Below are 16,978 nucleotides of genomic sequence, written 5' to 3' on the forward strand. Positions count from 1 at the left end.
CGCTGGGCTCGGGACAGAGGCCGAAGACGCGCCGGGAGGGAAGACCGGCAGCTGGATCGTCCCCTGGGGCCGTACAACGGCCTGGCCCGCGCGGCTCGGGTGGGCGCTGTCTGTGTGCGCGCTTTGCCCTTGCCCGCCCTCCCCGCTGCGACCCCAGCCTAGGGCAGGAGCAGAGCCCAGGCGCAGTGGCCCGGGGCGAGGAGGGCCCGCCCCGCCGCTCGCCGCCATGGAGTCATGGCCGCCTGGCGGCTCTGGGCCCGCGGAGGCCGGGCGTCGCCTGCGCGGCTTGCGCGGCGCCGACTTGGCGGCCTCGGCCTCCTTGCTGAGCGGGGCCGGGGCCGAAGCCGGGTGCAGCGCGCCGGCCGTGGCGGCCGTTTTGCCGGCGGGGGGGAGCGGGGAGAGGATGGGCGTCCCCACCCCGAAGCAGTTCTGCCCTATCCTGGAGAGGCCGCTCATCAGCTACACCCTGCAGGCCCTGGAGAGGTAATGCGGCGCCAAGCGCGCCTTGCGGTCCCCGGCCCCCTGCTCCCCGCCCTCAAGCCCAGGGCAGCCCGCGCGCGGCACCTGCTCCAGTAGCTGTGCTCGCGCTGACACCCGCTCTCGGCGGACAGCGGGGCCGGACTCCACCCGCTCGGTCATTCCAGTTCGGGCTCCATTCCCGCTAGCCCTTCACGGAAGGGGAGCTCTGGCCCTTTAACAGACGGGCGCGGAGCCTGGGGCTGCCCCACGGAGCCCTTTACTGCTCCAGCCGCCGGCCTGTGGAGCTGCCCTCAAGACTGACTGGGTTAGCGCGGGGGACGTTTAGTTCTAACCCCGGGGCCTGTGGGGACTAATGGGAAGCTGGTTTAGGAGTCTCCCTGTCCCATATTCTCTCTCACGCTCATTCTTCACTCTCAGCGGCTATCTCCGCGCATGCGTGGGTGATGAGTTGCAAATTAGATTAAAATCTAGTTGCAAACTAGATTTTACTTGCCAAGATAGTTTTATGGGCCTTTGGTCATTCTTTTTATCAACTGTTAACAAATATTAACTGAGTATCTGATATGAGACATACTGTGCTAATTACTAGTTACTGAAGGTGGACCGAGAAGCAGGATTTAATCCAAACCTTTCCATGGTGGAAACGGATTTAAGGGCGCTAACTACATGCTGTATCTTCGAAAACGGACTAGCTGGGGAAATGGAAAAGGAATGGGATAAGGAGGACCAGGGGAGTAGTAGTGAGGATCGAAGGAGGTGAAAAGGAAGGGTATGTTATTTTAGCTTGCTTTTAGCCGTGTGTAATGGCTGGAGGGATGGGAAGCGGGGGGAGTACAAAGGTCCTCATAGGTGTTGTTATGGTGTTGAAACTTACAGAAGCCGGTGTGGAGCTGTGGGAATATGTTTTCACGTGGATTGACATGAACCATTTGCTTTAGGAGGCTTTAATGAAGATGAAGCTAATGAGGTTCTAGTCAAAGGACAGTAGCATGTTATCCAGAAAACAGACCCCTACCTCCCACGCTTTCACACACCCCAGAAGCCAAAGGCCCCAGTTGCTTTGCATATGGTAATTTTTCCAAATGACACTATTCAGAAAGTAAGTGGAAGTGTAAAGACCCATAATCACCTTTGATTCGTGGCTGGTGGTTACATGTGAAACTCATACAAACATTGAAAGAGTTCCAGGTGCTTCTTTAGCTTCTGTAGTTTTCCATTTCTCTGAGTAGTTGATTCATGCTACTCCAATATTCCAGTGTCACAGATATTGTGACAACGTAGCTCATTTATGCAGGTAATATTAGGGGACACAGTAGAGCTCGGCCAGCAGGATCTTTATTAAGCATTTAGATGTAAGGGAGTGCAGACGTTTCTACGTTGAGTTTTCCTTCGTATGGAAAAAAACGCCACAAAACTTCTGTATTTGCAGTTTTGCCTCTTCTGAGGCAGCAGGAGATAGGTGGATATTAAAAAATATCAATTTTAAAGTACACGAATGTTCTGGAAAGGCCTTGTTGATGTAAAATAAGATGGAACACTTCTGTTTTTACTTAATTTGATCACAGCAGTAATAAAATCCTAATAGCAGTAGTAACTAATCAAAACCTCCATTTTGAAATACTTCCGGGATCATTCTTTGTAAACTATTACAATGCCTGAAGAATTGATGGAATATGGTTATTTTGGAGTATGTCTCAGGAAATCCTTGGAAACCTTGTATCACAGGGATGTATATACAGGTGCTTCTTAGCCATTTGCCAAATGTAAGCCCTTCTATTGGTAAAAGATGAGCTCCGTAGACTGCTGATAGTTTTCCTAGAGTGTGGTGCTGAAAGGCCTTTCATCCTGAAAGATAAATTATGGAAGTTCCTGTCTTTTGGAACTGAGAGTCAATGTAAAGAACTAATGAGGATTTAGAAGGAGGTTACCCCTGAATTTGGCCCCAAAATGGGATAGGGAAATGCAAAAAAAATGACTAGTTTGGTTTTCAGTTAATGCCGTGTGAACATTTATTTCTACTCATTGACTTACCTACGCAAAGCAAGTAAAAATGTATAGCCATACAAAGGAAACATGAAAGCAAAAGGAGGTGGGGCAGGTAAGAGAACAATAAAGCTCTAGAAGAAAGGAGGTAGAGGAGTGGTAACCAGTCAGTTTTAACAGGCTCAAGGAAGCAGAAACGTAAGCCTTGAGGTAGAAGAGCTGTGATGGAAGCAAGTTGATTGCGGTCATAGAACCTTGGAAAGGCTCAGGAGTTAAAAGTACTAATTAAGGTAGGGCAGACAGAGAACAACTGTCTACAGCTGTAAAGGCAACTGGTTGAAACCTTCAAAAAAAAAAAAACAGGCTCCCAGATCCCTGTCAGAACACTGGAGGCTTAGCGTCAGGCTCAGATCCAGCACAGCCAATGGCAGAGTGAAGTGCTCCATGGCCATAAAGAAATTAAGAGCCACATTCTCATTTTCGAATGAGATGCTTAGCACTTAAGGTAGACTCAAGGAAGTACTTTACTTTTCAAACGTGCTATGCATTAAAGCACCTGTCTTTGCATAACTGAGAAGTTGGAGGAGACATTGAGAGGTTTGTCTTGTGACTTGTCTGGGACTTCATATTGTTTTTCTGCTTTAGTTGAAATTGGAAAAATACACATTTTTGTAGTTTAGCCACAGTTTACTTGTGTGCCTTTGAAATTTCTTAAACTAATTATCAGATGAAATGAGATTTAAAAGAATCTCTGAACCCTCAAATCTTAAACATGTTGGCTAAAGGCTTTCGCTGGACCAATGGAGGCTCAAAGTCCATCTGAACTAGTTGTGTGTGGGTATATATTACAATTAGCTTTTATATGTGTAGAAGAATATATATGTTTATATGTTCACAAAGTATGTTGAGATTATGCGCTTTGTTCAGATCTGTGCATTACAGGCGTTATACTAAAATGATCAAGTGTGACTAATTTGTAGGTTGTAGTAAGAACAGGTCTTCAGAAGATGACTAAAAACATTTCTAGGAGTTTTAAAGTTTCATTTTGGCCTTTTAGGGGCCATTAAAATATAAATTGAACCACAGATTATAACTTGAAGAGAGCTTTGATTTTTCTTATTTTGTTAACAAGGAACTGAGGTCAAGGGTGTTAATCCTTCTCATAACGATTTATGACCTGAGTTTGCAAAAGGAAGCGTTGCTCTAAGAAATCATGTGTCAGTGGTGGTATTGGCAGGGGCCTAAAGCTCTGACAGTTCGGTTGTAAGATCTACTCGCAGTCGATCAACTGATATCTAAATTTTACTGGTTAAAAAAAAAAAAAAGAATTCCCAGGTCTGAAATAGGAAGTAAAAATTCCTGCTGGCAGTCTAATTTCTGGCTTCAAATTTCTAGGGAAAGAAAGTGTTATTAAGGAGAGCTGGTTAACCTGGAATAGCTAAATAGATTCAAATGACAGCTACAATGAAAGCAAGTCACAGAGGCACACTTTGGCCATGCTTATTCAGACTCCTGGTGGCTGTGGACTAGGTGGGAATTTCCCTGACAATAGATTTGAACAAAGTCAGGCACAGCCCTCTCCATAGCTCAGGAGGCTTCTTGAGTTCTTGAGGACACTGCTTAAAATGTTTCTTGATAAGTTTCGGTGCTCATCAAAACCTGTTATTATAAATTGGCTTCCCATAGAAATCTTTTATAGGAAGAAAATATGCTGTTGCATTGGTAAAGAACTTTGTGGACGTTGTGATAGTAATGTGTATCGTTGTATATTAATACGTTGGCATTCAAATTCATGTTTCAGAGCCTTTTTAGTTTGGTTAATGTGAGTTAGGGTCCTCGGGTCTGATAAATCCAGATGAAAAATTCATTTTGTCAATTTGTATGTTCTGGAAACCATGGATTTTGTGATTGAGACTGGGTGGCTTTCTTATTACTTGGAAAATCGATGAAAGTCCATTTTTAGTAACTGTTAAAGACTCCATGGTGTTTTTCAGTGGATTAACTTATGGCTTATTTGATCTTCTGAAGGTTTTCTTTTTTTTTTTTGTTTTGTTTTGTTTTGCGGTGCGCGGGCCTCTCACTGCCGCGGCCTCTCCCGTTGCGGAGCACAGGCTCCGGACACGCAGGCTCAGCGGCCATGGCTCACGGGCCCAGCCGCTCCGCGGCATGTGGGGTCTTACCGGACCGGGGCACGAACCCGTGTCCCCTGCATCGGCAGGCGGACTCGCAACCACTGCGCCACCAGGGAAGCCCTGAAAGTTTTCTTTTAATATTTTTTGTGTACTTAAAAAAATTGTTCTGTCCTACTGTGTTTCTGAAAACCACTGCAAATTCTGTTAGAACAAGAGAATAGAAAGCATAAATGTTAATCGAAATGAGCAATATTGATTGCTTGAATTAAGCTGAAAGTAGGAATACAGTAGGGAAGACAGGAGAAATATTTAGAAGATAGGAATTGGCAATTTTTAGTGGTTAATTATACTAAGGATTCAGAAAAAGAGATGAATTTAGGATGCTCTTGAGTGATTGCTCAGATATATGAATTTGACTTAAACATTTTGTCTGGATGCTTCATTAATAAAAGGGTTAAGTCTGAGTCAAGGGAAGGAAGAGGCCTGTATTGTAGAAGAAATAGAGTGGGACTGTGTTTTGCACAGGTCAGATGATTGGAGATTTCAGTTCCCATTGGCACCCCTGTGGCTACTGTGAGACAAGAGAGAAGACCAGGACTGGTAGTCTGGGCTTGACCAGTGGAAGCCTTCATGGGCCATATTAAAGAGACTTGACATTGTCAAGGCAGTCAGGGGCCAGCCCCTTCACACCAATTCGGTATTTTCCTTCTAAAATATCAGGGTGTTTATGGAGAAGGAGGAATCTATAAATTATGGCCACAGTACAATCCCGAGGCCTAATTTCCATGACAACTGTCATGTAAGTGAGCCATAGCTGTCACTGTCTCTTGGGGCCAAACTTCTGCAGCCTGGGTGAGAGCACTTAAGGAGTGTTAACAGCGCCTGATTTTTCCATCTGTTTTTATTTATTTATTTTAAATATTTATTTATTTGGCTGCGCCGGATCTGTAGTTGTGGCGTGCGGGATCTAGTTTCCTGACCAGGGATCGAACCCCGGCCCCCTGCATTGGGAGTGTGGAGTCTTAACTGCCGGACCACCAGGGAAGTCCCTGCATCTGTTTTTTAAAAGCATTTGTTTAAATCTACTTTCAACTGATCTTGTTAAACTGTCTGAGCACAATATACCTGTAAGTAATATTTATTTTTAAATATAATGCACATATTAATAGAAATATATTTAAATACAATCTTAAAATATTCTGGGAGAAGATTACATCTAAGATACTGTATTTTTTCCTCAAATTGTCGGTAGGTGTAATGGAGCTTGAGGTTAGGTTTGTATTTGCCTATGGAATGTGCTAGGAAGGAAATACTCAGAACTTGATAAAATCCAGCTACAGGGGGTTCAGTGTGGACTTGCCTTCAGCTAAGGAGGTCGACCAGATTCATTTATTCAGCAAATATTTGTTCACTAGGCACTGTGTGAGGTACTTAAGGCCTTTCTTAGTGCCATGATTCTACATATTAAATTTTAATACTGTAAAAGGCTTTTAATTCTATAACTAGAAAAGTATGTGACTAAATCCTTCGAAACACAAACAGTACTTAAAAAGGCTTGCAAGTGCTGAATGTATGCTTGGTTACTGAACAAAATAGCATAACAAGCCCATTATCTCTTAAGAGTTGTGTAAGACAGCTTTCCGAACTTTTTTATTGTGACCTGTTATGAGAATTAGATTTTGCTCATGACTCAGTGACACATACTTAACTGCATCCAACATATTTGAAAGAGAATTTCATGAAAACAATCTGTCCTTACTACTTGCTATACATTAGAATTTTACTATTGTATTAATTTCTATTGACTCAAAACTGTTAATCGTAACTTACAAAATTGATTTGATGATACTCTAATGGGTCCTGAAATCTGCAGTTTGAGAAACACTTGTTTAAATCATTTTTCTATTTAGAGCCTCATAAAATTGTTTGAGAAGTCTTAGGCCACGAGTATATCTGTCTAATCTATATCTACCTTTTTGGACTGCTTTCTGTTTGATGGAACATAGGTAATCATTTTGTAGATATTTTAAGGCATTCCAGTAAAATTGGGATTGACCTTTGGGAGTTCATTAACTCAGACGTTTGAATGATTACTGTCAAGCAATGTCCTATCTTTCTCCCTCTTCATTATTCTATATTTTAACATTTAATTTCATGTAAGTTTTGGTCAAAAAAGCAACATGTCTTTAAAAGTTGCTTTTAGCTTATTTTTTCTGATAGAATAGACTATGGAAAGTAAAAGGTGATAGGTTAGGGCACAGGTAAAGCTCTTGCCTTAGAAAAAAATCCTGTCCACTGATATAGTTGAACATGTACTTGAAACTTATGTATTTAAAAAAAAGCAAACTTAGTGTGATGTCTTATTAATAAAGTGTGATGTCCTATTAATAAACTAAATAGATTTGATTACTTTTACACTTTTCTATAAACTCAAGAGCACATTTTATTTCTAATTGTTTAAGCTTCCTCTTATCTATTCATTGATTGATTTAACAGATACTTCTTTTTTTTTAATTTTTATTTATTTATTTTTTGGCTACGTTGGGTCTTCGTTGTTCTGCGCGGGCTTTCTCTAGTTGCGGTGAGCAGGGGCCACTCTTCATTGCCGTGTGTGGCCTTCTCATTGCAGTGGCTTCTCGTTGTGGATCATGAGCTCTAGGTGCACGGGCTTCAGTAGTTGTGGCACGTGGACTCAGTAGTTGTGGCTCACAAGCTCTAGAGCTCAGGCTTAGTAGTTGTGGCACACAGGCTTAGTTGCTCCGTGGCATGTGGGATCTTCACGGACCAGGGCTCGAACCCGTGTCCCCTGCATTGGCAGGCGGATTCTTAACCACTGTGCCACCAGGGAAGTCCAACAGATACTTCTTGATACATAGTCAGTGAGGTCAAGAATTCTGCTGGTGTTTGTTATTGGATTACCAGTGACTAGTATAATGTCTGGCAAATGACAGATGCTTACTGGATGTTTTCTGAATGACTAAATGAACCCATGAATGAAGGAATACTTATGCTTAAATTGTAAGAAATAAACTTGACCATGTTTTGACCACAAATGCAGCATTATTGTTCAAAATAAATGGATTGCTGGGGACATGACGATCCAGACGTGATTTTTTTTTTCTCTCATGGATTTTATGACCTCTCAGTGTTAGTGCTTTTACAGAGGTTTATAGTGTGAGCTCCAAAGTCAGAGTGGGGTATACCCAGGTCCTTTCGTTTCCTAGCTGTATAATCATGGGCAGGTCACTGCCTCTGTGCCATCTGTGAAATGGAGATAATAGTGATTTCTTTTGGGGCCGATATGACTATTAAGTGAAATATTACAGACACATGCTCCAAACAGTACATGGCACTTAGCCAACAATTAATACATCTTAGTTACTATTGCTACTATTAATATTACTGAAAGCTTAGTATATGCCAAGCCCTGGGATATAGTCTTTGCTTTTTGTGGGTTGGCAGCCTGGTGAGGGAGGCAAAAATGAAACAGTACAATGCTTGATAAGACTCTCTAGCGATAAGAGTGCTCTGGGAGCTGAGAGCAGAGATGCCTCACCCAGAATGTCAAGGAAAGCTTGCTGGAGGAGGCCACATCTGAACTGACAGCTGAAGAACAGTAGGACTCAGCCAGGAGTGGGTGGGGGTGGAGGAATTATGAGGATGGGGGTTAATGTTGAGAGGCAGAGGAAGCAGCGTAAGCGGAGACCTGGATGTGAGACAATGTGGTGGTCACAGAAAGAGGGTCATGGCAGAGACCAAGTGGTGCAGGGAGAAGAAGGCCGAGATCAGGTCCTGCTCAAGAGCCAGCAGGGGATGGCCTAAGGTTTACACTTGAGGGAAGTCATCTAGAAGTGGTAGGGTGGATTGTGTTAAGTGAGAAGGTGGAGACGAGCTGAGAGGCTATTGCAGAAATAATGGGAGAGATGGCTGCCTGGGTCACAGCTGTGCCAGCGGAGACAGAACCTTGGGAAAGAACCTTACATCTAGGGGGCACTGAGAAACTGTCACTTGCTAAGGACTTGGTTAAGCACAGTATAAGTTTTAAACCATGTAAATAGAGTAAGTTCTAGCAGTGTTAAATTTGCAGTGATAGAAGTGGGGGATGGATGGATTACAAAGCAAAGAGCAACCTACACTTAGTCATATCCCAGAATCCTCCTTATTGCCTATTCACATAACTACATATTTTCTGGTCTGGTATTCTCTGAGTGGTGTTGCTTTGCTTTGCTTATGATTAAAATTCCCCCAAGGTGTCTGACAAAACATAAGTAATCCCAGTCATCCTTGGAGCTTTAGCATTTAGAAATCAGAGTAAAGAGTCTGCTGAAACAAAACAATCAGCAAACAGTATATTGCAGAGGGAAGGCATTTTCATTGATTTTCATTCTCTCTTCAGGTTGATGAGGAGAGCTTTCTGTTTGCATAATCCTTCAAACTATGCTATGTTGTAAGATCCTGGTAGATGAGACAGACCAAAATCATTTATTGATAAAACAAATAATTATCGAGTACCTACTAGGTGTAAAGCAATGGGCAAAACTGATACTGTCCTTGCCATCATGGAGCCTACATTCTAGAAGATGGAATGTTGTATTTTGATGAAAAACGGTAAAAATACTTTTTTCAAGTAGTTTTTGGCATCAGATGGCAGTATAGGAAGATAAAGTACGATGTATTTGTGTATCAGATCCTTCTGATGTTTCCCATATGAGATAGTATAGAGTGTGAGGATTACATGAGTTAGAACATGACTAATGCTTAAGACTTAGTAAGTTAATCGATATTAGCTATTTCATATTAAGTGATAAATTATTTATTTTGCCAGTTTTTCTTACTGACTCAGGAAGATTACCATCTCTTAAATCTTATCCACATGCACCATCTGATAGACAGGCTACCATCATTGTCTTGCTCGGACTTCAGCAGCAGCTTCCTACCTGGTCTGTCTGCATGCTTTCTCTACCCAATCTATTCTCCATCTTGCACCAGAGTAAAGTTTATGCTCTAAAATTAGAAGCTGCAATCACTCCTGTAAACGTTTCCATGGAACTAAGTAGCTTAAAGCAACATAAATACATTCTTAAACTTTTCGATGTCAGAAGTCAAAAAATCATTTTCACTAGGCTAAAATAAAGGTGTTAGCAGTGCTGTGTTCCTTTTGGAGGCTCTTGGGACAATCCATTTACTTGCCAGATGGCAGTCCATTTACTCAGGTTCTGGAGGTCACCTGCATTCTGGGACTTATGGTCCTGTGTCGTAATGAGTGCTGCATTTGTTACCACATCTTCTCCCTCGACTCACTTGCTTTTCTTTCACTCTTAAGGACTTTTGTGATTATATTGGACCGACCCAGATAGCCCAGGATGATCTCCAACTCAAGATCCTTAACTTAATTACATATAGAAAATTCTTTTGATAGGTAGGGTTACACATTCACAGGTTTTGGGAATTAGGTGATGGACATCATTTGGGGGTTATTATTCTGCCTACCACAGTTCCCCTTATGTCATTGAACAGCATAGAATACTGGGGGAGGTGAGTATTAATTTGAGTGTAAATGTCCTGCATAAAGCTTTTCTCTAGATTCCTATTTTTTAAGATTAAAGACTAGAACCCCTAATATGGCCTTGGAGGTCTCCATGGCCTAGCCCAGCCCATCACTTGTCTGTTCCTCCAGCCTCTTCATGGGCTCTTCTCTGTGCTTAAAGAACTCCCCTCCATTTCCTCCTAGTTTCTCAGAACCTTGCTACGGCCTCTGCTTAAACCATCCCTCTCTCTCTCCCTCCAAATCCTTTTGCCTATTTTCCTGCCTCCTGCCACTTGAAGAGAAAACTCTGCTTCCTTAGGGAGCATTATCTTGGCCTTCTCTGTGCTGGTCACATATTGTGCCGCATGCGATCCTGGGGCCTGGACCTCTCCTTCACAGCACTGTGTTGCGGCTTGGAGTTGTCGGTGCTCTCTTTTTTATCAGTAAGCTCTGTGAAAGCAGTAACTATTTCCATTGTATACTCAATTCTGATCATTTATTCAGTGCTCAATAAATATTTGTTAGAGGAATGGACTTAAAATGAAAGGATAGTGTGCCCTCAAGTTTTGGTTGTGTGCATCGTTGTAGTGCTGTTGTAGCCACAGACAGAATGGGGTTTTGGATTATAGGAAGGGTTTGTTCAATAGCAGAAGGTAGGAGATGGTTAATTATTGAGTGAAGCAACCCAGTGTTTTTCATTTATCGATAGTTAATTTCATTATTCAGTAATTTTCAGACCCTACTTTCATCTCTTTAAAAGTGAGTACAAGCCTTAACTGTCTAGCATGAACAGGTAGGATCTCAGAGGCTAAGAATGCCATTAAATTTTAAAGTGGCCTTTAATCAGAGTTGATATCATGGGCCAGAGGCTGTTTTCCTGGCTTGGGCCCGTCAGCTGAGGAACTTTGAGTGTATAATCATGTTAACCTCTGTTAACACTGGTCTTCAAGAGAATACTGCTCAACTTTACTGCAGCCACTGCCACTCAGCGCTGTGGACTGTTAGCATCTGTATGTCAGTAGGTCTAAAAGTGTTTCAGAACAGAGAAGAATTGCTTTGTTTTGTATCTGACTCAACAGATGAATTCCTTTTATTTTATATTTCATTAAAATATGAGTTTTCTCTTTTATTTGAGCCTGATTTATACTTATACAAACTTAATTAGCATAATTTCCCTATTTAAGCTAAAACATTTCACGTTGATGTAGGCAAAGTTTAGCTCAGCTATCCAGCTTTGTTGCCAAATCAATGGATTTCTTGAAAGAGACAGAACTTGTGGAATTCAAAAGTGCTTTGGGTTGTTCCTATTTAATGGAGAGAATTATTTGGGGAAAAAAAAAGCAATTTAAAAGCATAATCTTAAATTTTTTCTCTCAGTCTACTGATGAATATACTAATTATTTAAATTTAACTTAAGAAATCTGTGATACATATCTATACCTAATCTATGCTTTGCAATATAGGTACTTTTACACTATGTATTGAAAAATACTACTTCTATTTATATTCATGTTTCTATAGTATGAGAAATTCAAATTCTTAATCAACCCCTTTACTAGACATGATTAAAAATGCATAACATTGACTTAGTTAGTAGCTTTCCATTTTTAATGTCCCTATGAAGATGTATTAGTAGTAATTAGTAACTCAGTTTTGTTACTAGATTAACTTTAGTTGTTTAAGAATCAATTGATATGAAATGTGTGCATACTTTCCTTATAGAGTATCTTGGATAAAGGACATTGTTGTGGCAGTAACTGGAGAGAACATGGAAGCAATGAAGTGTATTATTCAGAGGTACCAGCATAAAGGCATCTCTCTGGTTGAATCTGGAGTGACCCGCCACAGGTCAATTTTCAATGGACTAAAAGCACTGGCAGAGGATCAGCCCAACTGTAGACTCTCAAAGCCAGAAGTAGTGATTATCCATGATGCTGTGAGACCATTTGTGGAGGAAGATGTCCTCCTTAAAGTTGTCACAGCTGCTAAGGAACATGGGGTAAGTATTGAAATACTTCTGAGAATGGATAAAAGGGGCAAACGCTATATAGCACATATTCATTTGCTGGATTTTGATGGAATTATATTCAGTATTTAAATGTCAAGTTAATTAAAATGGGCAAGATGACATAAAACGTTATGCTAATTTGTTTTAGGAAGTTTATATTATTATAGATTGTGAGACTGTTCTGGAATTTCTTTTGCTAGGTAGCCATTTATCATAATGTAATATGAGCTATTTGGAGAAGAATGCAGTAATGTCATTAAGAGTATAGATATGAATGGATGGACCTTAGCTGCATATTTAATTTCATTCCTTTACCTAAAAATGCCAAAGAGGGACTTCCTGACAGTCCAGTGGTTGGGACTCCGTGCTTCCAGTGCAGGGGGTGCAGGTTCGATCCCTGGTCGGGGAAGTAGGATCCCACATGCTGCGGCATGACAAAAAAAACAAAAAAAAAGCCTAAGAATCTTTAAGAGTCTAGGAGCTATGTGACTTAAAGCAAAAAAACCCAAACAAACCTGGCTTATTTCACCCACTTTTTGTTTTAATTTTTTAGAAGTGGTTTATTTTTTTAGTACAAACAGCCAGGCAAGATTTTCACACCCCTTAAAGTGAGTAATCTTAGGATGACAGAATTCTGTGTTTACTTCTCTTTCACCAAAATAAACACAGGATAGCAAAAGATCTGTTGTAATCTTTGGAACATATTTGTTTTTTTTTTTTAAATTACTGAGTAAAATCCTGTAAATGACATAATAGATACTAAACTGAAGTTTGCAGTTTAAATTTGAGACTTAGTGAAAATTTATGGCCCAGACTTAGTATAGTATAATAGAAATAGGCTGTAGGGGCTTCCCTGGTGGCACAGTGGTTGAGAGTCTGCCTGCTGATGCCGGGGACACGGGTTCGTGCCCCGGTCCGGGAAGATCCCACATTTTGCAGAGCGGCTGGGCCCGTGAGCCTTGGCCGCTGAGCCTGCGCGTCCGGAGCCTGTGCTCTGCAACGGGAGAGGCCACAACAGTGAGAGGCCCGCGTACCGCAAAAAAAAAAAAAAAGAGGCTGTAGAGTTGGACAGACTGAGGCCCAATCCTGTTTTTCTAATTATTAGTAGTATAATATGTTCAACTTTCTCAACTTCTTTGAGCTTATTTTCCTTTTAAAAATATAAATGCTAACTTGTAAGGTTGCTTTTAGGATTGGAAATTGTATATATGTTAACTACATAGTATAAAGTGCTAAGTATTTAAAGTGGTATTACTGTAAGAATAATTATAATATCTCAGATAATATTTTGTTTCAAAGATTGTAGACCAATGGAAGGAGTCATCTAAGCCTTCCTAGCCGTCTGGGTGGCCAGGAAGTTATAAAATACTCAACTGGGAAAGATAGCCTGATTTCTATTTAGTTATCTATATGTATTTGGATTTTCAGGTTCAGGAAATTGCTCCTAATTTCATCTCTCTACAACATGAATTTCTTTTACATTTAGACCTATGTAAGAATTCCACAGGTAAAATGAACCATTTTTCTTATTTTTAATATAACTTCTAAGTGGTATTTTGATGTAGTGAAAATTATGGCTCAGGAACATTAGTGACCACAAAACTTTCTCACGGCTCCTGTGTTTTTTGTGACCTCTTCCTCTTTCCCCGGCTCCTAGATTGTGGAAGAGACAATGTGGCCAGGTGCAAGGGTGATGAGGAATAAAAGAAGAAAGGATTTATAACTTTTAAGAATTTGAGTAAAACTTTACAAGTTTGAAAGTTCTTAGGGAAGACTATATAATTTGGGCAGTTAGAAAGTCTAGGCATACCATAGTACAAATAAATTATGGCTCTTTGCCTATGTTACCTTTTGGGAAAATAGCACTTAAAACTCATTGTGAAAAGCAAACATTTGGGTTTTTTGAGTATTCAGAGAATTTCTAAGATTGTTTATAAAGTGATTCTTTTGGTAGTATGTCTGAAAGGCAAAAGATTAATTTGCACCAATTAACAGGCTGAGAATGTCATTTAACAGGTGACTAATAAAACATAAACATATATAGCAGTTCGGTGGTTTTTTGTTAGTTGCAGATTTGTCGGAATTGCTTTTAGACTCTAATTTTCTTAAGTTGTTAATCAGAATATAATTTGTAAGATTCAGTCTCATTATGCCTTCTAAATAGAACAAATTATGTTTTAATAAAATCTGAAACTTTCCAGATACATTGAAAACTGGTTTAAAGCAAAATCTTTACAACTAATTTAAGAAAACTTCAGAAATTTGGTGTCTAAGAAATACTGCCTTGTTTTTGATGGTGTTAAGGGATAATTTTCATAAGTGTAACATCATTATTAGTTTCATGCAGTTATAAGGAGAATGTTAAGGAGTTTATTGCCCTCATTAATGAGGGAACCAGACAGATGTTACAATTGATAGGAGAACAAATTTATATGGAATAAAAGAATGTTGAAATTAATTCACAAATAGACAAAACTTTTTTTCCCCACGGGACGAGGGGTGCCAGTTGAACCTTAACTGGGCAGAATCTATTGGCACGTTTATAGGCAAGAATGATTTTCCATTTACTATCAGTTATCTATAATTTTTGAGAGTTGTAAAAGACCTCAAGGGCAATGAAAAGCTGGTTTCCGCTAATCAGGAACTGTATCTAAACAATACAGTTTTCAATTGGGGACACTTATTTTGCTTATTCTCATTTCCTTAGAATGTTGAGGATAGTGACCCAGTAGCCTCAGGAAATTCAGGCACTACTTTCTGCCACCTCTCCTACCCTGTTCTAAATTTTAATCCTAAAAACAAAAACACAACTAATTGAGATGTACTACTAGTAGTTGAAGTTCTTGAATTGGTGGGAAGTATTGGCATCGTTTTAACGTCAGGTCAAATTGCAGAAAACTGGTCTGAATTAAATTCTATAAAGAAAGTAGTGAAGATTTTTGCTTAGAGCTACCAGACAATTGTTTGCCTGGGAGTCCTTTGAGCTCATTCTCGTTTGTTATTTTAAATTGTGTTTTATAGACTCTCAACTGATTGTCCTGTTTTCTTACCTCTTTTCAAACCCTACTTAGAAAGGTCCCTTTCAGATACATCATTTCCTGAATAAATGAGACACTGTGACAGCCCCCTGGTGGGTATGCAGGCTTAAGATAACGTTGATATTTTAACTTACATTACATTTTGGTTAAAATATCCAAATTAATGATGATGTACTACTTCAAGAGACTAAGATGCCCCAAAATTAAGGGTGACATTAGGTTGTCTGCATATAGGGGCTCAAAAGTGTTGCCAGGACCCCAGTTCTTTTCTCTTCTCTGTGTATGCTCCATTCTTGGGTTCCACAGAGGCAAGATGACTTCAGTAGGGCAGCTTTTATCATTTCTTTTACTTTTCATTTATTTTCTTTTACTTTTATTTCTTATTTCTTTTACTTTTGGTAGGGTTGGTCAGAGTATGAAATTCTAAGTGTACAGTTATTTTTTCCCCAGTACCTTGAAAATATATTATGTCATTGTCTCCTGAGTTTAATATACCTTTGAGAAGTCTACTAACCAGTCTAATTGTATCCCTTGAAAGTAATCTGCCTTTTCTGTCTGGTTGCATGTAAGAATTTTTCAGGTTTTGGGCAGTGTCTCTGGTATTTCAATATATGAATCTTTCTTCCCTTGCTTTGGATTTTTTGTCCTTTATGAATTTTATGGTCTTTAAAAATCAATTCTAAAAAATCCTAAGCTATTATCTTATTGAATATTGACCTTGTCGCATTTCCCAACTGACAGCTTTTTTTCTTCTTTATCCATATGTATCTATATATGATAAACCTTATCCTGTCCTCATGTCTCAACTTTAATATTTTCTACTTGTTCTCGTGGACTGCCTCACGGGTAATTTCAGTTTTCTATTTCATTCTTTAGTTCTAATCTTTTGCTTAAGGAGTTTTACAATTGTAATAATTCTCAATTTCTAGGAGTTCTGTTTGGTCCATTTCAAATGTGACTGGTCTTTTTCTATTTTGCTTTTCTGTTTTGTCTTTCAATATTGAAACATTTTATACATTGTAGCTAATAGTAATTCTTGGTAGTTTAATTCTCCAGCTCTTCAATTCTGTTCACTTTTGCTCATGATGATTGGTGTCCTCCTTTGCAATTTGGATTGTAAGCCCATGTTTGGCAGGACTCGATCAGCAGGAATCCTCTGGGCATGGGACGAAGGTATGTTTCTGAAACATGAATTTGTGTTCCCTCTGCCGGGGATCCCAAGGGCTTTTCCAGCCTGCAGCAACTTTTGTCAGTTCATGGGTTGAAGTTTTGTAGATCCTATGGTGGTGTTAAAACAAATTTCTAACACACGTATAAAGTATAGATGATCATTACCACTTCTCAGAGAAGACTACTCCCACCCCCAGCTCACCCTCCTGCCCAACCCGCCCCAAATCCCAAGCCAGGACAGACAATTTTGCTTTGTCTTTCCTCACTGAGGGCACTTTTTTCTAGTCTACTCTTTAAATGAGTATATAGCTTCTCATCGATCTTTGAGGGCTACAGTTCTAACCAACGAAGTAGCACAGGCTCAAGATCTAATTCCTCATTCCTTCTCCTTTGTTAAAACTAAAGCCTCTTGTTAACCCAAAGGTCTCTGCCATCCTACTTCCTTGGTTTCTGGCTATCATGTTAGTTCTAGGGAGTTTTCTTGAGTCATACTTTTAAAGTTCTTTTTTAAAAAGGCACTTTTAAAAGTTACTTTTAAAAGCTGTTTATGAATTCCTCTGCATTTAAAAAAATTGTAATAGGTTTTTCCAAGGTATGTGGTCTGCCATATTGCAAAATATGAAGTACTTGTATATTTCTG

General features: G+C 40.0%; 1 protein-coding gene across 3 annotated transcripts in view; it reads left to right on the top strand.

Moving 5' to 3' along the window:
- Positions 1 to 226: 226 nt before the first annotated feature.
- The window catches only part of CRPPA (CDP-L-ribitol pyrophosphorylase A), a 299,083-nt gene continuing 282,331 nt past the window's right edge, over positions 227 to 16,978 (top strand). For all 3 annotated transcript variants that reach the window (XM_029234261.1, XM_029234263.1, XM_029234262.1), the window contains exons 1-2: positions 227 to 483; positions 11,845 to 12,121. In XM_029234261.1, coding sequence (XP_029090094.1) covers positions 227 to 483; positions 11,845 to 12,121 — 534 coding nt within the window. The remainder of the gene's footprint in view (positions 484 to 11,844; positions 12,122 to 16,978) is intronic.

The sequence above is a fragment of the Monodon monoceros genome, unplaced genomic scaffold (assembly GCF_005190385.1).
Source record: "Monodon monoceros isolate NGI ecotype Baffin Bay Population unplaced genomic scaffold, NGI_Narwhal_1 Super_Scaffold_2, whole genome shotgun sequence".
In the NCBI taxonomy this organism is placed as follows: Eukaryota; Metazoa; Chordata; class Mammalia; order Artiodactyla; family Monodontidae; genus Monodon; species Monodon monoceros.